Genomic DNA, 22638 nt, shown 5'->3' on the forward strand with positions numbered 1-22638 from the left:
GTTAGCCAGAAATACACTTAAGCTATTGGCCAAACAGTACTGCAAATAATATGGTTTGTGTGTGATTATTTTGGGGCTAAGCAGCAGGAAACTAACTACCAGCCTTCTAGTTACAACCCAGGATAGCTAAAACAATTCTGTACAATAGAAAAAACTGCTGGAGGCATTACCATGCCTGACTTCAAACTCTACTATAGAGTTACAATAATGAAAACAGCTCAGTATTGGCATAAAAACAGGTAAGAGGACCAATGGAATTGATTCAAAGACCTGGAAACCTACACACCTATGAATACCTGATTTATGACAAAGAAGTTAAACATATAAAATGGAAAAAAGAAAGCATATTCAAGAAATGGTGCTGGCATAACTGGATATGACATGTAGAAGAATGTAAATAGATCCACATCTATTGCCATGCACAAAACTCAAGTCCAAATGGATGAAAGACATCAACATGAAACCAACCACAATGAACCTCATTATTCATTATTGTAACGCTATAGTAGAGTTTGAAGTCAGGCATGGTGATGCCTCCAGAAGAAAAAGTGGGAAGAAGCCTCGAATGCATTGGCATGGAAGACCACTTTCTAAATATCACCCCAGTAGTATAGACACTGAGAGCAACAATTAGTTACTGGAACCTCCGGAAACCGAGAAACTTCTGTAAAGTAAAGAACACAGTCAACAAGACAAAATGGCAGTCCACAGAATGGAAAAAGATCTTCACCAACCCACATCTGACGGAGAACTGATCTCCAAAATATACAAAGAACTCAAGAGGGGCTAAAGAGATGGCTCAGAGGTTAAGAGCATTGCCTGCTCTTCCAAAGGTCCTGAGTTCAATTCCCAGCAACCACATAGTGGTTCACAACCATCTGTAATGAGGTCTAGTGCCCTCTTATGACCTGCGGGCATACACACAGACAGAATATTGTATACATAATAAATAAATAAATATTTTAAAAAAAGAACTCAAGAAACGAGACACCAAAGAACAAATATTCCAATTTAAAATATGGGGTATGGACCTAAACAGAGAACGCTCAACAGAGACATCTCAAATGGGCGGAAGACAATTAAGAAAATGCTCCTTAGCCATCGGAGAAATGCAAATGGGCGGAAGACAATTAAGAAAATGCTCCTTAGCCATCGGAGAAATGCAAATCAAAACAACTCTGGGATTCCATCTTACACCTGTCAGAATGGCCAAGATCAAAAACACTGATAACAACTTATGCTGGAGAAGATGTGGGGTAATGTGAATGCTCCCCCATTGCCGGTGGGAGTGCAAAGTTGTACTGCTGCTTTGAAAATCAGTATGGCGATTTCTCAGAAAATTAGGCACCAGTCTACCTCAAAACCCAGCAATATCACTCTTGGGTATATTCAAAGGATGCTCAATCATACCACAAGGACATGTACTCAACTATGTTCATAGCAATATTATTCATAATAGCCATCACCTAGAAACAACTTAGATGCCCCCCAACTGAAAAATGGATAAGGAAAATGTGGTGCATTTATACAATGGAGCACTGAAGTGAAAAGTGAAGCATGCCCCCGGCAATGTTGAAGCTGTGTGGGCAGCCCGTTTATACTGGTTTTCATAGTCTGAGTTGATGACGATGACTGACCAAGTCTCTTCTTCAAGGAACAGATTCCATTGAGATATGAACTTGGATGGCGGGATTCAGAGTCCATTACACTATTCAGTGGAAAAAAATAATGACATCTTGAAATTTGTAGGCAAACGAACGGAACTAGGAAAAAAACCATACTGAGTGAGGTAACCCAGACCCAGAAAGAAAAATATAATATTTACTCACTCATAAGTAACTTAGACATAAAGCAAAGAATAATCAGTTTACAACCGCAGAAAACCTAGGCAACAACAAAAGACCCTGAGACATACATGGATCCACCTAGGAAGGAGAAAAAGACGAGATCTCCTGAGTAAACTGAGAGCATGGGGGCAGGGGAGAGAGTAGAAGGGGAGAGTGAGGAAAGAAAGGCAATGGGGAAAATGTATAGCTCAATGAAAGACAATAAATAAAAAATTTACAGATAAAAAGAAAAGTAACATAAAAGCAACATAAAATGTAAAAATGGATAAAAGATTAAAATAGATTATTTTACCAAAACAGATAGATAAAGGTCTAAAAGTCATGAAAACATTCAACAGCTAGTCATCAAGTAAACACACACCTAAACTATCATAAAATACTATTTCATAACCACAAGGATGGCTGAAATCAGGATGGGCTGCTATGTAGCTTAGCAGCAGTGCTTGCCTAATACACATAAAGTCCTTGGTTTGACCTCCAGGTCCGTGAAATAAACAAGAAACCAAAATAGATGAACAACAACAAATATTTGTTATGATATAGAGAAATAAGAACCAGCATACCAAGCTAGTGGAAATAAAAAATGGTCAAAGACTTAGCAGTTTCCTAAAAGTGCTTTAAACACCAATTTATCATCACCCAGCAACCCTGGAGAAATGAAGATACATTAACATAAATAAGTGTTTATGATAGCATTATCTCTGCCTCTTTCTGTGACTCTCTGTGTGTGTAAATGTGCATGCGTATGCACGAGCCGCGTAGTCCAGAGGGCAACCTTTACTGTCTTTTCTCAGGTGCTGCCCACCATTTATTTTTATCTTATTTTTTTATTTTTGAGATAGGGTTTCACTATGGTGTAGCCCTGGCTGTCCTGGAACTTGCTCCACAGACCAGGCTGCCTTGAACTCAGAGATCTGCCTGCCTCTTCCTCTTGAATGCCGGGAAGAAAGGTGTGCGCCACCATTGCCTGCCCACCGTTCTCTGAGATATAGTCTCTCACTAGCCTGAAGCTCACCAAGCAAGCGAGGCTGGTTATCAGCGGAGTCAGCCACTTGTCTTCACCAGCCACAGCATCGGGATTCTTTTTTAAAAAATTATAAATACAACATTTCTCCCTTCCCTTTCCTCTCTTTAAATCTTCCCTGATTGCTCTTGTCAAATTGATGCTCTCTTTAAAAAAACAACAACAAAAAACAAAAACAAAAAAGTGGGTTCTGGGTATTGAACTGCTTACAGGAAAAGCACTTTACTGACTTCTTCTCAGCCTGGTTAGAGCCAAGGTGCAAACAACCTAAATGTTCACCAAATGATAAACAGATGAACAAAATGTTGAATATTCATGGAATGCAATATTAATCAGAAATTAAAAAACAACAAAATGCAAGCACTTTCAATAACAGGGATAAATCGAAAAGACATGTTAAATGAAAGAAACAAGATACAACAGAGCTGCTGGGCAGTGGTGGCGCACGCCTTTAATCTCAGCACTTGGGAGGCAGAGGCAGGCGGATCTCTATTAGTTCAAGACCAGCCTGGTCTACAAGTGCTAGTTCCAGGGCAGGCGCCAAAACCACAGAGAAACCCTGTCTCGAAAAAGCAAACAAACAAACAAACAAACAAACAAACAAAAAAAAAACCAACAGAGTACACATACTCCATAATTTAATTTAGTGAAATGTCCAGAAAAAAAATTGCAGAGACAGAAAGTGCAATTGCCTATATGGAGGAGGGGTGTCTTCTCATGGTCATGTAAATGTTCCAGGACTTACTTATAATGATACTTACATAATTTGGTAAACACAAAAATTATTCAGTATATTGAACTGAGTAAATTATATAAGTATGCCTCAATAAACCTGTTTAAAAATCATACCACATCAGGATTTACTGATTATATTAGCCACTGGACACCAAGAAAATGCCACCATCTGTGTACGTATCAGTGAGCTCATCTAGTCCACCCTACACAGGTTACTGTGGGCCCGCGGGTCTACCCTCCTCTCGGGGTTCATCTTGAAGACAGTTTCTGGCCAGATGTTTTGCTGCATTTTCCGGCTAAACGTCCTGTTTGTTCCTGTGCTCCTTCTGCCCCCATGGTGGTTGGCTATATGGCTATTGTATACTCTATCTTGGATGTGGCAATTTCCCACCTGCCTGGGGGGAGTTCCACCACGCAGCAGCTAGGTATATAAGGTTTGTCCTAAGCTTGAATAAACGGCATTCGGCATTATCTCCTCACGAATGACCCACGTCTCTTGTGTGTTCTTTTAATCTCAAGGCCCTTGCCCAGCTCATGAACGGTACAGCAGTGTGAACTGTACCGTAGAGAGCAACGCAGATGTTACAGGTTACCACGTAACCTAGTGACTTGCACATACAGTAGGGATTCAGTGTAACAAGATGGGAACAGGAATGTTTTTAGGAATCTGAATTAGTCCTTTCTGCATGGCTGAAGCTTACCTCACGGGAGAGTGAGTCAACAGATCTGACATATTCTCTTCACTCCATGGTAGGCCTAGTGCTACCAACTCTAAAAGGAAGCAGTTAAAGAGGGGTTCTAGCCTCATGAAGAATACTAGACTATAGAGAGTAAAAATTATTAGGGGTGGTATCTGTATTTTGTTGTTGTTTTTTCAGGCAGGGTTTCTCTGTGTAGCTCTGGCTGTCCTGGAACTAGCTCTGTAGACCAGGCTGGCCTCGAACTCACAGAGATCTGCCTGCCCCTGCCTCCTGAGTGCTGGGATTAAAGGTGTGCGCCACCACCGCCTGGCGATAATTTACTGACTTTGTGTGCATTGGTGTTCTGCCGGCACGTATGTCTGTGCGGGTGTGAGCACTCCTCTTCAGAAGAGCATTAATGCTGCCGTCACGATAGCTGTGTGTCAATCACTCATGGTTAAGACTTGGATCAAGTTTCTTTACTTTTAGGCTCCAGTTTTCTTTTAATAAAGGCAGGATTATATCAACGCTCCTATAAATTAAGGTACTTGAGATAATCCTGATGAAGAATGAGCATCTCACTTTCTTGATTACAAATAGTAAACAAACAAACACAAAGCCTTCCTGATTTATATAAGGTAAAAACTGATAGTCATGGATGATTCGTTTAAGGGCCCATATATGACTTTCATCCCAACATCAGGTCCCGCCCTTCAACGACATGCAAGCCCACACATTCCTCCCTTCCACCCTTGCCCACGCCCCCATATACCTCAGCTATGGTCATTCTCAGGGCACTGACAGGGGAGAGCTCAATATCCACCAGTTGGGCGGCTTTTAAACTCTGCCCAGTAAAGATTGCGCAAGGACAGAAAACAGCAGAGAGTTAGAATTTTAAGGTAAACAGGGGACATAATAGCTTAGAACATTAGCACAGTGCCTAAAAACAAAGACAGGTTTTAGGGCTATAGTTAAGCTTTGGAAAAGTGAGGTAAGAGTCACTATTCTGCGGCAAATGGGCAAAGGAAAAAAAAAAAAAACTTCAAATTGGTCAGAATTTTAAGTTTATCAAACTTAATAAACTTGTTCAGACTTTGCATCTTCTTTTTCTTTTAAAAGCAACATTGTATTCTGTAGTCCATGCCAGCCTTCTCCTTTGTCCTATTTCCTACTGCTGGAATTAGAAGAGTGAGTACCACACAGAATCATAACCTGTATCTTCTAATGTCCTACTTATTCATCCCAGGCTTCAAAGACGTCCAACTCTAAGAAAATATCACTGAGTCATTAAGCAGAAGCTGAATGCCTTTAAAGGGGGAAGAACTGGGGAGGTAGCTCCCCAGCAATAGGGCACCTGCCTAGCATTCACAAGGCCCTAGGTTTTCATCTCCAAAACTGCCAAAAATTAAAAATAAATAAATAAAAATTTAAAAGGGGAAGTATTACTACAATAAATTATAATGTAGAGGAAACTAAAGATATCCTCCATTTTTTTTTATACAGTCTTCAACACAAGGCTATTTAGAATGTAAGAAAACAAAACAAAATACTGGGTATGGTGGTTCACACTGTAATTCCAGCTCTTGGGAGGTGGAGGCAAGATTTCTGTGAATTTGAGGCCAGTTAGCGCTACAAAGCTGGGGGCGGGGAATCAAACATATATCAAACTAAACTCTTATATGCTCTCCTGGTACTGACTATTAATTTATCAAAAGAGTTACAAATATACTTTGCCCTCTGTCTTAGCTTCCTACTTTAGGAGAATGTTCTCATTCTTATCATTTTAAACTATTAAATTTTGTAATTTTATTGTCAAATGGATATTTTGTCTCTTTTCAAACTTCAAATAATTGTAAACATTTCTCATAAAATTGGAAAAAATAATTAATGCCTGCTATTTAAAAACTTCTCTTGGGGCTTAACATTAATGCTTTGAACAATTTAAAAATAAAAGGAATTGTCAAAGACCTGTAATTTGTATAAAGTCAACCAAAATATTTTCATGCACATATTTATCATTCCATTTATTAGTTCTGTCCTGGATGAGATTTAGCCACTGGTTATTTTGAAGAATACAGTATGAAGAAAGATACAGTATGAAGTATGCCCAGAAAATGTAATTTGTACTGGAAAAAAAATCCACTGAATACTTTTTAATTTTTTGGTTGTTTTCAGATTTTCTGAAACTTCTCTACCTCAACCTACAGTATAAAAACCCTGGATGTGCGAGCTGTACTCAGAAAGAAGTGGTGTGGGTTCTCCACAGCTGCTAAACTAATGAGACACACTCATCTTCTGCTGCTTATCCAGCACAAACAACGAGTGAAGTGAAGATGTGGAGTTCCCTTACAGTGTCACTGTCACAAGGCTGGAACTGGAAGGGCTGAGGCTTGTGAAATACAGCATTCTCTTGTAGAAACAGCTGAAGGTTATAGTCCCGTACCACCTAAAGACAAAACAGGAACCTGTAAGTCTTAAGTAAGGTTAAAATGTCCAGTAATTACATTCTAAAGTTTAGGGCCAGTTGACATATCAGGTAAAGGGTGTTTTTGTTGCACAAGACTGATGGCCTGAGTTCAATCACCAGAACCCAGGTAAAGGTGAAAAGAGAGGGCCAACTCCACAAAGTTGTCTTCTGACCTTTTCAAGAGCACTGTAGCATGCCTCCACACGCGTGCACATACACATGCACACACAACAACCAAATAATGATAAATTAAAAAATGTTTAAAGCTTCATTTTTAAAGATTCATTCAGCCATTTTCTTATTTACTTATTATTTTTGACATAGAACTTCTATGGAGCTATGGTTGGTCTGGAATTACTATGTAGACCAGGCTGACCTTGAACTCACAAGAGATTTACCTGCCTCCTTCCTCCAAGTGTTGGGATTAAAGCTACACATCACCTGGCTCTTTTCCTTTTTTCCTTCCTTCCTTAGATTTATTTATTTATTATGAATAGTGTTCTGTCTGCATGTTTGACTCCAGGCCAGAAGAGGGTGCCAGATCTCATTATAGATGGTTGTAAGCCACCATGTGGTTGCTGGGAATTGAACTTAGGACCTCTGGAAGAGCAGCCAGTACTCTTAACTGTTGATCCACCTCTCTAGACCCCGGTTTATTTTCTTTAAAACAACCAACAATTTATTTTACTTTAATTATGTGTAATCGTACATGTCTGTGTATGGGTTTGTGTACCTGTGAATGCAGATGCCCACAGAGGCTAAAAGGAGTCAGACACTCTAGAGCTGGAGTTACTGGCAGCCTGAGGTGGGTGCTGGGGACTCAGGTCCAACACCACTACTTGCTCCTGACCACTGAATCATCTCTCTAGTCCCTCACTTTCTAAACAACCTATCTACTACTACAATATACCGTGGGAAAAGCTAAGAGCAAGCAGTACTTAGTGAACACAGCGGAGTCTACTTGTCCTCACTGCTTGCCCTTTCCTCAACTTTGATTTGCTGTATACTAGAGATCATTAAAAACTGGGCAGAGCGCAAGTCTGCTCCTTTGCACATGGTTATACACTTGTCTCAGTGCCTTTTCTGAAGAGTATATCCTTCCCACTCAATAGTCAGGTACCTCTGCTGAAATCAGTTGCCCATGTAAGTACAGTTTTAGTTCAAGACTCAAACTTTATTTCACTGGCCACTTCTGTCTCTCCTAATGTCCATACCACTGTCTTGATTCCTGTGACTTTATAAGCTTCATAAGCTGGAACTCTGAGTAGTTCAATTTTGCTTTTCCTTTTAACTATTTAGCTAGTTAGGGTTTCCTCACAGTTCCATATAAATCTGAGGATTGTCTTTTCCAATCCTATAAACAAAAGCTATAAAACAAAAGCTACTGGAGTTTTGATAGGGATTGTATCGAATATTTGGGTAATACTATAAAGTCAGCTATATGAAATCTTCTAATCAATGAACATTTATTATTTATATTTATTTAGATCTTATTTTGCAATATTTTAAAATTTTCTGTATGTAAGTCTTCGGTTAATTAATTAAATTTTTTAAATATTTATTTATTATGTATACAATGTTCTGTCTGTGTGTATGACTGCAGGCCAGAAGAGGGCGCCAGACCTCATTGCAGATGGTTGTGAGCCACCATGTGGTTGCTGGGAATTGAACTCAGGACCTTTGGAAGAGCAGGCAATGCTCTTAACCACTGAGCCATCTCTCCAGCTCTTTGGTTAATTTATTATCGGGTATTTTATTCTTTGGATACTAATGTAGTTGGACTTGATTTAACTTTATTTTCAGATCATTTACTGGTAAGAGTATAGACACACAACTGACTATTAGGTTTTGGTCTTGTTTCTAGAATAACTTTGTAGAATTGCTTTCTTATCTGGGTTACTTTTTTTTAGTAGGTTTTACATTTGTGATATTGATATATAGAGAATCCTACCATTTCCATTCAGCAGTAATTCTGATTCTCTCTTTCTGACCTAACTGTTTAAGTTAGTGCTTTTAGCACAGCAGTTAAGCGCACTCATGAAAGCAGTTTTTTTTTTTTTTTTTTTTTTTTGGTTTTTCGAGACAGGGTTTCTCTGTGGCTTTGGAGCCTGTCCTGGAACTAGCTCTGTAGACCAGGCTGGTCTCGAACTCACGGAGATCTGCCTGCCTCTGCCTCCCGAGTGCTGGGATTAAAGGCGTGCGCCACCACTGCCCGGCTGGATGAAAGCAGTTCTTGATCCTGGGAAACACGCAGCATTTCACTACTGACAGCATTAGCTGTTGGCTTTTCACGTGCTTTTTCTGTTTGTATTTGTTTTTTAAGACAGGGTTTCTCTATGTCCTGTCCTGGAACTCACTAAGTAGACCATGCAGTCCTCGAACTCACAAAGATATGCCTGGCACTGCCTCACAAGTCCTGGGATAAAAGACATGTGCCAACATGCCCGGCTTTCATATCCATTGTAATGATCATAATTTTGTTCTTTATTTTATTAAATTCACTTTTTATGGTTTAGTTTTCAAGGTATTATAACTACAACATTGGACAGTTTCCAAAGAAACAGGATAAATTTTTTTTTTCGAGATAGGGTTTCTCTGTAGCTTTGAGCCTGTCCTGTAAGACGCTCTGTAGTCCAGTCTGGCCTCACAGAGATCCGCCTGTCTCTGCCTCCCAAATGCTGGGATTAAAGGTGTGCGCCATCACCGCCTGGCTTTATTTTGGTTTGTTTGTTGGCTTGTTTTTTGTTTTTTCGAGACAAGGTTTCTTTGTAGCCTGTCTTGGAACTAGCGCTTGTAGACCAGGCTGGTCTCAAACTTTGTCTCCAGAGTGCTAGGATTAAAGGCGTGTACCACGACCGCCCGGCTTGAAATTTTCAAGTTATGAACTGTTCAAAGAGCTACATTAGTAATTGGCAGCGGTGTCCTTTGCAGGCAGAAAGCGAGCACACAGAAACATATTATAGAGGACAGTCGATCTGCTTTTGGAGCTACCATCCTAGAAGAAATATCTATGACAACATCTGCTTCAGTTACATATATAAAGCTTTTCATAAAATATTAAGGAGAAGAGCAAGTTTCATAAATAATTAAAATTTAATACAAGTTCCTAGGACCAGCTGTTTTCATTCAGAGGACGAAAGCTATAGAGAGCACTTTAAGATTTACAGTATGTGAATTACCCTTACAACATCATTAGGACTGTTATGTTATAAGCAAGCAAAAAAATAGATTTTGACCCAAACAAAGTAATAAAAGTATAGAATAAAAAAGTTTATAGATTTTCAAACTTTCTATTTGGATAGAATCTCTGCAACACAATGAACTTTTGTAACAGAAAAGCACATGGTATAAAACTTGTAGGTGTGAATTCCTCTCACTGGCAGTAACAGGGCACATCTCCCAGCTACATCATTCATATTCACCAGTTTGGTCTTGACATAAAGCGTCTCATTTATGCCTCACCCTCAGGGACAGAGAGACTCACATGAGTGAAGGCAGAAAATAAAAGTTTATCTCTTTGTCTCCTGAGTATTTCATAAATTCTTAATATATTTTCAATAAAAATAAAAATAATATATAGAGATAATATATTACAGTAGAATAACACTACAGTAATGGGAGTATCGTGTGTGTGTGTTTGTGGGGAGGAGGAGGAAAGACAGAGACACACACTGTCAGACTCAGTCTATCTTCCTTTCCATAAAACAAACATGTGAGTCAGAATGTAACAGACACTAAGAATGCCTAGAAAATCAAATACATGCATAGTATTAGCTGGTTTTCATGCCTACATGTTTTATAAACTAAAAATAATGCATCTAACTTAACAGTTTCTTTAAAAAAGAAGTTTCAAAAAATTATGACAAATAATTTTAAATTAGAATAAAAATAGATTATAGTCTCTAGTAAAGTTGAAAGTGAAAAACATTATCTTGCCACTTAAACTTTTTTTTTTAAAAGATTTATTTATTGCGTATACAGTATTCTGCCTGCAAGCATGCCTTTAGGCCAGAAAAGGGCACCAGATCTCATTACAGATGGTTGTGAGCCAACGGGTGGTTGCTGGGAATTGAACTCAGGACCTTGAGAAGAGCAGGCAGTGCTCTTAACCACTGAGCCATCTCTCCAGCCCTCCACTTAAACTTAAATGCAAAATTCACTTCTAAATAATTTATGGACTAATGAGGGGGCAATGTAGAAATAAGAATAAAAGCCCTTCACATTTCATGTTACAGATTGTAGTAGGAGTGTGTGTTTAGTTATTTAAAAACAAGAAACACAAGCATTTCAAGAACACAAAGGAATATAGAAAGAAATACTTTTAGCTGGGGGTGGGGGATTAGCACTGTAATTCCAGCACCTGAGAGGCAGGGGCAGGCAGATCTCTGAGCCTGGTCTACAGAGTGAGTTACAGGACAGTTAAGGCTGTTACACAGAGAAACCCTGTCTGGAAAAACAAAAACAAAAAAGGAAGAAATACTTTGGAGAAAGTTAATAATTGATGAAACCGAACACTGAAAAACACAACAAACATATTTTTGGCAAAGTTAACAAAACTGACTTCAGAAAAAAATAAAGTGTAAACAGAAATAACAAGGGAGAAGGTGACAGAGACAGACAGGTTCTTAAAAGAGGTGTGCCACCAGAGCTGATAAATTAACAACCACATAGGAAAATGAAGCTGCTAAAACACACTGGAAAAACAACCAAAAATGAAAAAAAAAATTCAGAAAACCTGAGCTGACTACCAAACATTTTTTCCCAGTGGTCAAAAACCATTGCTATGCAGAAAGAACAAAATCAACAAGCTTTTGTAGAAATTTTTCTCCAATATTTTCATGATTTCAAACACATTTAAATAAAAAGAACTGGCCAGGTGTGGTGGGGCTCACCTTTAATCCCAGCACTTTAGGAGGATCTCTGTGAATTCAAGGCCAGGGCAGTCAGGGCTACATAGTGAGACCCTCTCTCAAAAATAAATAAATGAATAAAATATAAAAAGATGTCACAAAAAACACCTGTATACTTATTACCACAACTCCACAATTACTATTTTACTTCTTTTTCTTTTAAAAGTGTATCCATCCATTCATCCACTCTTTTTTCTACACATTCAATGTTTTTACATCTTTTATTGGGTTCTGGGTAGGGACAGACACAGGACATGATGTCAAAAGTTCAATTCCCAGCAACTACATGGGGCCCAGAACCATCTGTAATGGGATCTGATGCCCTCTTCTGTCATGCAGACCTACAGGAAGACAGAGCAGTCATATACATAAATAAATATTTTTTTAATTTGTTAAAAACAAATTCCAAGGTATTCTAGAATTTGTTTTTAAATCTACAATGCTATATTCCCTTTGTATACCCTTCTTACTCTCTGCCTTGATACACGATCTTTTTCTCTCAAATGGTTGAGCTGAACAGATTTGAAGTTTGTGTGAACAGATCAGATTTTTCACTGATTTGTCTCAAAGGCACTGCATACAGCAATGACTGATGCCCGAGTCAGCCTGCTACTTCAGCTCTCCTTTCTTCATGGTTGTGACAACAGTTTCTCCTCCACTCATCCAGAAGGTGATCAGAACATTTTCCCACTTTCTTCAGGAGACTTTTTCCCAGAAATACATCCTTTAAAACCTTCAGCTATAACTGGTATCCTCACTTTGAATGTATGGAAAAACTTTGGATTCTAAAAAGGCAATATAAAAATGCATTATAAACACATTACCTTGCTTGAGTTTTCTAGTAAAAACTGGAATGTGTTCTGTATAGCTTGGCAAGTTTCTAGCTCGGTCCGGCTGAAGGCTATTAAATAATCCTTGAGGTGGTCATACACATTTCCATCGAGAGCCTAAACAAGAGGACAGACAAAAATTATGATAGAGTTTTGACACACAATTCCTTTGTCTATAAGAAAAGTAGGAATATCCAATTTAAAAATCTATTAATACACCGACAAAAGACACAGACTATTACCTAAGAATATGGGAATAGTTACTAGGGAAGTGTTGAATCTTTAATGAACAGCAACCAGCAAAGGGAAACTAATATTGGTAAAGCTTATTTAAAAATAGAACATTTTGGGGAAACAAAAATATCTGGATTCTGATCTTTGGTTATCTTCCTCTGTGGGTACTTCATAACAATGAGGTGAGGAATTTTACATGGACTAATCAAAAGAAAGAATCCAGACACAGAGCCTGGAAAAGATACAAAATAATTATTAATCTCCTCTATTTTTCTCATCCATTATTGGTAGGATTAGAATTTTGTATATATCTGCTACAAAGCAATCTGAGCGAAACATAAAATGTTATGAACGTTTATGCACATTTTGTTTGATTATCTACATAGAAAACATTCCTGTTATATACATCTAAAACGAGGCCAAAGAGAAAAGCACTCAGGTCCCAACAACCATTCCAAGAACTTTCCTGCCATTCCAACCCATCAAAACAGCAGCCGTATCTTTTAAGTCTGCATTTTTTCTCTTCTCATCAACTGACAGAACTGGGATGCAGCCTAGCTCTGTGCACAGTTGATGTGGGAGGTCCTTCTGTATTTGTGTTGCTTTCATTGGTTAGATAAAGAAACTGCCTTGGCCTTTTGATAAGGCAGAACTTAGGTGGGAAGCAGAACTGAATACTGGGAGGAGGAAGGCAGACAGGGAGAGCCACCATGAAGTCGCCAGGTCAGAGACACTGAACCTTTTCTGGTAAGCCACGACCTCGTGGTGACACACAGATTAACGGAAATGGGTTAGATCAGGATGTGAGAGTTGGCCAAGAAGAGGCTAGACAGAATGGGCCAGGCAGTAACTAAATTAATTCAATTTCTTTGTGCTTATTTCAGGGGTTAAACTAGCTAGGCGGCAGAACGCGGCCCGCTCCTCTTACTACACATAGTATTTTCCAATCAGAGCTAGCCAGTTCTCTCAGAGTGTCAATGTGTTTTATTTATTTATTTTTAAAAATAAAAGCTCAAGTATATTTCCTTATCCCAACAAAAACTGCCAACCTTTCCTTAGTATCCTAGATAGTCATACAAGTGTTCTAGATTTCAATATTATGTTTATTACTTCCAAATAAATTTTGTTTTGGAGTTTCACTTTAACCTTTATTTAGCTTTGATATCTGCTTCTAGTTCTCTAAGGATACACACAGGAGAAGAATCTTCTTTGGCCATATGGCAACTTTGTTTTCCAAAGTGCTGTCCCTTATCCACCCGCAATACATGAAGATTCTAATTTTTCTATACCCTTGCCACCATTTATTTTTTGGTGTGTGTGTGTGTGTTTTGCTTTGTGTTTTTTATTGGTGTTGTTGTTGAGATTTTATTATTTTATGTGCATGAGTGTTTGCCTGAATGTATGTCTGTACATCACACCTGTGCAGTGTTCATGGCCATCAGAAGAGAATGTTAGACCACCTTAGACTGTAGTTACAGATGGTTGCTAGTCATCAGGCAGGTGCTAGGAACTGAACCCAGGTCATCTGGAACAACAGCCAGTGCTCTTAACCTCTAAGCCATCTCTTCAGTCCCCTTGTTCTGTGTTTTAAATCATGACAGACATTCTAGAGATGGTATATCATCATGACTTTAAATTTCATGACTCTATTACCAATGATGCTGAGTATCCTTGCATGTTTCATTAGATATTGATCTATTTTCTTTGGAGAACTATCTACTTAAACCTTTGATTTTTCTTTTTCTTTTCTTTTCTTTCTTTTTTTTTTTTTTGGAGACAAGGTCTCCTGTAGTGCCACTTGAAATTGTGCAATCGATTGTTGGAAATGATCTTATACTTTCAACAAACCATTTATTTATTTACTCATTTTTCTAAAGAGAGGAGACATACCATGTGGCATGGTTTATGTATGACAGTCAGAAGACAATTATGGTTTTTTTTTTCCTGCGAAGTTGTAGGGTCTGGGGATCAAATTCAGGTTGTCAGGACTGCAATCAAGTGCCTCTACCCACTGAACAATCTCACTGGCCCAACCTCAGCTTCTGATACTTCTGCATCCACCTGGTTTATGCAGTAATGGGCATTGAACCCAGAGGGTTTTTTAATTAATTAATTAATTAATTAATTAAAGATTTCTGTCTCTTCCCCGCCACTGCCTCCCATTTCCCTCCCCCTCCCTCAATCAAGTCCCTCTCCCTCATCAGCCCAAAGAGCAATCAGGGTTCCCTGCCCTGTGGGAAGTCCAAGGACCACTCTCCTCCATCCAGGTCTAGTAAGGTGAGCATCCAAACTGCCTAGGCTCCCACAAAGCCAGTAAGTGCAGTAGGATCAAAAACCCATTGCCATTGTTCTTGAGTTCTTAGTAGTCCTCATTGTCGGCTATGTTCAGCGAGTCCGGTTGTATCCCAGGCTTTTTCAGACCCAGGCCAGCTGGCCTTGGTGAGTTCCCGATAGAACATCCCCATTGTCTCAGTGTGTGGGTGCACCCCTCGCGGGTCCTGAGTTCCTTGCTCATGCTCTCTCTCCTTCTGCTCCTGATTTGGACCTTGAGATTTCAGTCCGGTGCTCCAATGTGGGTCTCTGTCTCTGTCTTCTTCCATCGCCTGATGAAGGTTAACGTTCAGGAGGATGAACCCAGAGTTTTTGCATGTTGGCCAAGTACTCTATCAACTGAGTTACATCTCTAGTCTCTGGCTCATATTTTTCAGTTGGGGTGTCTTTCTGCTTTCAAATTGCAAGAATTCTTTATATATTGTAGATACTAAAGTTTTGCAAGCTATTTAGTTAGGAAATACTTCCTCTCATTTTATGGGCTGCCCTTTTACTTTCTCAAGCATGTTTTTGAAAGATAATTTTTTTTTTGAGACAGGGTTTCTCTGTGTAGCCCTGGCTGTCCTGGAACTAGCTCTTGTAAAAGAGGATGACCTCAAACTCAGAGCTCTGCCTGCCTCTGCCTCCCAAGTGCTGCTCCCAAAGGCATGCACCACCACCGCCCGGCGAAAGATAATTTTTTTTTCTCTGTCAACACGATTGGATTTATTCTTTACAGTTCGAGACTGGGCTGCCAGTATGAATAAAAAAGTTTCTTTTCTTTTTTTTAGCATTATGAATTGTTATTGTAGGAAATATAACATGATTTTTTAAAAGTTTCTACTGTGAAGTAATTTTACAAACATGAAAGCAGAGTGTCTAAAGATGTGATTTCTGCCTATCCATCCCTCCCTTGCGACTGTCAGTGGTCATGGCTTATCAGCTGCCTCTTCCCCATTCCCATCCTGAAGCAGACTCCACACCTGCCATTTCACCATGAATGTTTGTGTGCACGGAATACAGGGATTCCCTCCCCCCCTTTTTTTTTTTCAGAGATAGGGTGGGCTGTATGGCCCAGACTGGTCTCAAACTCATCCTCTTGCCTCTGCTTACAGAGTCCTGGGATCCCAGGCTTCTGTCACCATGCAGAGCTGGTTCAGGTACATACAAACACGGACCACTGTCATTGTCACACCAGGTGTTGTCCCTTCCTTGGCTTCAGAACCATAATTACAATGGGCTTGCATTTCTCACCACCCCCGAGAGGGTTGCTCTGTAGACTGGCTTGCATATATATATATTTTTTTGAGACAGGGTTTCTCCATAGCTTTTTTGGTTCCTGTCCTGGAACTAGCTCTTGTAGACCAGGCTGGCCTCGAACTCACAGAGATCTGCCTGCTTCTGCCTTCCAAGTGCTGGGATTAAAGGCATGTGCCACCACCGCCCGTGTATGTATGTGTATATATATATATATATATTTATTGATATTTATTGAGCTCTACATTTTTCCCTGCTTCCCCTCCCTGCCTCTCCCCTTCTCCCTTCAATCCTCCCCCAAGGTCTCCATGCTCCCAATTTACTCAGGAGAGAAAGATAAATTTTTAAGCCAGGCAGTGGTGGCAAACACCTTTAATCCCAGGTAGAGGCAGGCAGATCTCTGAGTTCGAGGCCAGCCTGGGCTACAGAGTGAATTTCAGGACAACCAGAGGTAAATTTAATATCATCTAACATTGTTGTTTTTTCTTTTATTCCTTATATATCAGTGTTATTTATAAGAATCTTCCATATAAGTTTTATAGTTAGTTCTTTCTGTATTTTGTACTTGGCTACTACATCAAGCAAAAGTATTATATTAAAAAATATAAAACTGACACAACAACAGCAACAACAACCTGCTCCCAAAGCAATGAGTGGCAATGCTGAATCTTGAGTAACCATCACTACTCTCCGAGCTCTAATAGGGCCACCCAAGGATGACCAGAAAGATGCCAGAAAGTTGGCAAAAATAGACAAAACCCAGTAGATAGGTCCGGTGGTAAGGCTGAAAGGAAGAAGTAGTCCAAAGGCAAAGTTCAGAACAAGTTCAACAATCTAGTCCTGTTTGACTAGACTGCTCCATACAACAAACTTTGTAAGGAAGTTCACAATTGTAAGCTATTACTCCACTGTGGCGTCTGAGACACTGAAGATTCACGGTTCCCTTTCCAGAGCTACTTAGGAAAGGACTTATCAAACTGGCTTCAAAGCAGAGCTGAAGTAATTTACACCAAAAACACAAAGGGAGGAGACGGCTCAGCTTCTGGTGAAAAGGCATGAACAAGTTCAATCAACTGTACATTTGGAAAAATAAAACTTTACTATTATTGTTATAAACAATAATGCTAAATCATCTATTTTTCACCACTAGAAGGCAACACTGAGTACTAGAAACCCTGGCACTGCAAATGCCTTACATACAATCTTCATCAGATGCTAGGGTGTGTGGAGTTGGAATAAAAATTTCCACCTAAGTCATGATTTTCATGAATTTGTTTTAAAAAGAGAATGAAGGTTTAAACTTAGTAATAATCTTATTTGCAAGAAACCACTCAAAACAGTCTACTTATGTACAACACATGATAATATAGGTACATAAACAAAGCATGCATTTTAAGGCAAACGAAATTCCCATGTACTCTGAATGATCTGGCTACTGAGTATCAACTGTACTTAGACAATGCGCTAGCTATATGAGTATGAGTACCATGAATGATCTGGCTACTGAGTATCAACTGTACGTAGACAATGCGCTAGCTATATGAGTATGAGTACCATGAATGATCTGGCTACTGAGTATCAACTGTACGTAGACAATGCGCTAGCTATGAGTATGAGTACCAGGAAGCAGGGAAGAAAAGAAAGGAATAGAAATCAAAGCCTTTAAAAGTTAATTAATTTTAGCAGTGCTAGGTATCAAACTTTTGCACTCACACATGCAAAGCACACGCTTTACACAAAGCTACACTACTAGCCTTCAAAGTACTTTTGTTATTTCTCACCTGGCTTTTCCCAACGATTTCTTATATCCAGTTGTTTCAGTCTTTTTTTTTCTTTTTTCAAGATCTTATGTAGCCCTGGCTGGCGTGACTCTCACCATGAAGGCTAGGCTGGCTCCGAACTCAGAGATTTGCCTGTCTCTGTCTCCAGAGTACTTAGATTAAAGGTGTGTGACCACGCCTGGCCCTGCAACACATTTCGCACTGTAGCCAGGAGGATATTTCTGAACGGTGTACTGTTGAATATGACTGTTCAACACTGTTCATTAGCTATGCATTATACTCAGGAGACAGTTTTGTTTGTTTCAAACTTTACCATCAACTCCATGTTCTAGATGGCCTAAGTCTGCCCCTTCATTCCCCTTCACTGCCAGTTTCCCTAATTTGTGCATCTTCTGACTCTACAAGTACTTCTCTTTTGCCCCTAAGCTTCCAAACATGCCTTTTCTCTATCCACTCTTCCCTGTCTTGCTCATTATTCAGCTGTAAGAACTTCTCTTGATTGCTATGAACTCTAGATGTTTCTCTCTGCTTCCTGTCATTTTATCTCATGGAATAATCTATAGTTTATGACAACTGCCTATCTTTTCTTTGATTCTTGAGCCCTATGAATAGGAGGGGCTATGTCAGCCTGTTTAGCATTGAATCTTGGGTGTCAAGTATGGAGCCTGACCTATTGACACCATTTCACAAATATCTGTTTGACAAACAATGTACTGGATCAGAAGTCACAGGTTTAAAAACATGGCTAAATCCACACTGACGCCATGACTGAAAAGCCTGATGGTATTAACATTAGCAAGAGAAGCAAAAGCACACTGTATGATAGTTTCCAAGCTCAAAAAAGTTTGTGTGTTGAAGCATGATCCTAATTAGTCTTGTCAATAAAAACCAGGAGTCTGATATCAGGGTAAAGACTTGGAGATCAGAGAACCAGAGGAGCAGCTACCAGTTGCTTCCTGTGTCCTTCCTCACTCCAAAAAGGCTTAGATCCTGTGTCTGGCCCACCTTATCACTTACTCTCTTGGACTTCTGAGATTAAAACTGTGAGCTACCACCTCCCAGCTTCTATGGTTAACCAGTGGCTAGCTCTGCCCTCTGATCTCCAGGTAAGCTTTATTTGTCAGAACTCAAACAAAATATCACACAACAGTATGTGCACAGAATAAAACATAACAAAATAATAACTGTAGTTCATATCAGCCACTTTCTAAACTGTGTCTTTTTGTTACATTATAAGAAATACCTTGGGCTGGAAAGATGACTCAGTGGTTGAGTTAAGGTGAGTCAAGAGAAGAGCCTGCTCTTCTAAAGGTCCTGAATTCAATTCCCAGCAAACACATGGTGGCTCACAACCATCTGTAATGAAATCTGGTGCCTTCTGGCTGCAGGTATCCCTGCAGGCAGAACACTGTATACTTAATAAATAAATAAATCTTAAAAAGAAATACATTGATTTGCATAGATAATTGACTGTGTAAGTACGTTGCTTTCCTATATTTTTGCTTATCTTCAACTACACAGATCAAAAGCCTTACAGTGGATTGCTGAGATCCTCATGTCTTGGGTCCTTGAACCCTAACTAGGGATGGTGAGGGAATGAAGAAAGGACAGACACACAGACACACACAGAAAAGCTGGGGCAGGTGAGGTACTTGCTACTGTGGGCAACTCAGAACCACAGCATGCTTATTAGAGAGAGGATGGGGAAGGTTAGCTAGTCTTGGTAAGAGGTTCTGTGGGCAGCAGGCTCGGGCTATAAACAACTGTTAGGAGGAAGCTTGTTGGTGGTTTTTGTATACACTATTGCAATCAAGACTCTGGAGGAAAGTTTTTCCATCCTCTTTAGCCTGCTCCATACAGTAATAATGGCTTTGCCAATTTTCCATGGGTCCAAGGCCTTGGAGGCCTTGGCATAGCTGTGCCCATGTCAACACACCTTCACTCAGGATTTCACACACTCAGAGATTCTTCTGTTTATTAGAAACAATTTTTATTTCAGACTCAATCAAGTAAATCCAAATGATATATATGTTTCTTATAAATTTAAAGTAATAACTATTTTTAAGAGTTATTTTCTGGCCGGGCGGTGGTGGAGCACGCCTTTAATCCCAGCACTTGGGAGGCAGAGGCAGGAGGATCTTTGTGAGTTCGAGACCAGCCTGGTCTGCAGGAGCTAGTTCCGGGACAGGCTCCAAAACCACAGAGAAACCCTGTCTCAAAAAACCAAAAAAAAAAAAAAAAAAGAGTTATTTTCTATTATTTATTTATATCTGTAATGGTCTGCCCTATCTCTTTAAGAAAAGACAAGCCATGCCCACTCTCCCCAATGCCCCCCACTCCCCCCCCCCGCAGTCTGCTGAGGCAGGCTGATCTTCAGCTTCTAGCCTGAGTTCCTTCCTTTTCCATCTTTTCCCTGAAGAGGCTGCTTCTGCCTTGCTCCATTCTCCCCACTTCTTCCCCCCCCCCTTCTGTTTCTCCGTCCCTCCCTCCCTCCCTCCCTCCCTCCCTCCCTCCCTCCCTCCCTCCCTTTCCTCCTCTTCTCTCCTTTACCCTCTTCCCTTCCATAACCCACTGAATAAATATCCAGCCTCACTCTGCATGGTGTGCCTATCCATGTCTCTGTCTCTCACCCGCCGCCGCATGTCTCCCTGCCTGGGACCAGCTGCCTTCAGACACCTGCAGCGTGGTCTCGTGGCGTGTCTGTCCCTCCTCGTGGTCTGCTGCAGCCACTTGGAACTGCACTGTCCCTGCCTGGGACTGGCTGCTCTCAGGACCTGCTGTTCGCTGCCTGCTGTCACATGGTCCACAGCCACTGCTGGGGGACCTACAGTGTTTCTGCTGCGGCAGCAGCTGGGAACCTACAGCTTTTTAAATTAATCCATTACATTGGTCGTGGCACCAATGAAATTCCCTGGACTGAGCAAGAAGAAAACATGGAACACGCAACAAACCTGCTTAGGAGTTTATAAGAGGGGGTGCGTACAGGCCCGGGGAATCGGTGTGCAGAAAGATGGTGTGTCCAGCTTTTTAAAAGCTGCCTAGTACATGCGCACAAGGGGTTGGTGTGACTACGTCATACGCAGATGATGCAGAAGATGGGCTCATGCATGTGCACAAGGGTTTAGCTGAATCATAGTGGACATAATCATGCATGTGCAAGGGATTAGCTGAGTCATCACGGACTTAACCACACATATGTGCATGTGGGTCACACAGGGCCCTTTAACATTCAGGCACCTCCAGCACATGCATGGCTCCAGAACCCAGAAGTATCAGCCTTATGTGGCTGAAATCATTACAATATCTGTGGGTGCTCACGGAGACTAGAGGTATCAAATCCCTCCCTTGAAGCAGGAAATTGTAAGCAGCCCAAAGTGTGCTGAGAAATGAATGTGTCCGCTGTATGAGCAGCATGTACTCTTCACTACTCCATCCCCCTTAGAGAAAGAGCTATTTAAATGATAAATGATAGAAGAATCATTCTTGCTAGACCCACAAAGCCCCATTTCTATCTCTCCAAATCTGGCCCTCTCAGAGAATCTCCAACAAAGAAAAGGAGCCAAAAAGCCCACTTCCGCATTCTTGGCAGCTAGTCCCCTGAATTTGCCAGCAGCCCCAAGACCCCGTCTAAATTGGTCAGCTTTTGACAATACTTGGGCACAAACCCATCTTGTGGCAGACACAGCATTACCCCTCTCCTACAGGGCATATAAGGTCCCTGCTTTAGTTCAGCTCTGTGACTTCTCCAGCCCCATTCTCCCCAATCTCTGAGACCTGACGGCTCATCTGGGAGTTGCTTTGCTAGAATAAATCTCTTCTTCTTCTTCTTCTTCTTTTGGTTTTTCGAGACAGGGCTTCTTTGTAGCTTTGGAGCTTATCCTGGAACTGTAGACCAGGCTGGTGATGTGGGAGTGATTTCTTATTAATAAAGAAACTGCCTAGGCCCGTTTGATAGGCCAACCCTTAGGTAGGCGGAGAAAACAGAACAGGATGCTGGGAGAAAGAAGCTGAGTCAGGAGTCGCCATGATTCTCCCACTCCAGACATACGCAGGTTAAGATCTTCTCTGGTAAGCCACCTCATGGGCTACACAGATTATTAGAAATGGGTTAGATTAATATGTAAGAGCTAGCCAGTAAGAGGCTACAGATAACGGGCCAGGCAGTGTTTAAAAGAATACAGTTTCCGTGTAATTATTTCAGGCATAAGCTAGCCATGCGGGCGGCCGGGTGCCGGGGATGCAGCCCCGCCGCTCCTATCTTTACAGGCTGGCCTTGAACTCACAGAGAGCCACCTGCCTCTGCCTCCCAATTGCTGGGATTAAAGGTATGCACCACCACCGCCTGGCTAAATCTGTTCTTTTGATTTTTTAATTCGGCTTGATCTAGCTATTGTGTCTGCAGAGGAATCTATTATCATGTTACAGAAAGCCTATTATTTAATACAAATGACTAAAGCCTTTTAAAATTGTTTTATGTGTATGACTGTTTAGGCTCTATGTATGCATGTGTACCATGTGCATGCCTAGTGCCCATGGAGGTCAGAAGAGGGTGCTAGAACTCCT

At 40.5% G+C, this 22638-nt stretch overlaps 1 protein-coding gene across 2 annotated transcripts in view; it reads right to left on the reverse strand.

Moving 5' to 3' along the window:
• Positions 1-22638, reverse strand: part of Fchsd2 (FCH and double SH3 domains 2) — a 215965-nt gene that overhangs the window by 42294 nt on the left and 151033 nt on the right. The window contains exons 9-10 of one of the 2 annotated variants that reach the window (XM_050122645.1): positions 12488-12610; positions 6637-6732 (exon numbers count right to left, since the gene is read on the reverse strand). In XM_050122645.1, the coding sequence (XP_049978602.1) occupies positions 6637-6732; positions 12488-12610 (219 nt within the window). The remainder of the gene's footprint in view (positions 1-6636; positions 6733-12487; positions 12611-22638) is intronic. The other variant, XM_050122646.1, reaches the window with a different exon arrangement.

This window comes from Alexandromys fortis, unplaced genomic scaffold (assembly GCF_014885135.2).
Source record: "Alexandromys fortis isolate MF-2015 unplaced genomic scaffold, M_Fortis_MF-2015_v1.1 scaffold_209, whole genome shotgun sequence".
Lineage (NCBI taxonomy): Eukaryota > Metazoa > Chordata > Mammalia > Rodentia > Cricetidae > Alexandromys > Alexandromys fortis.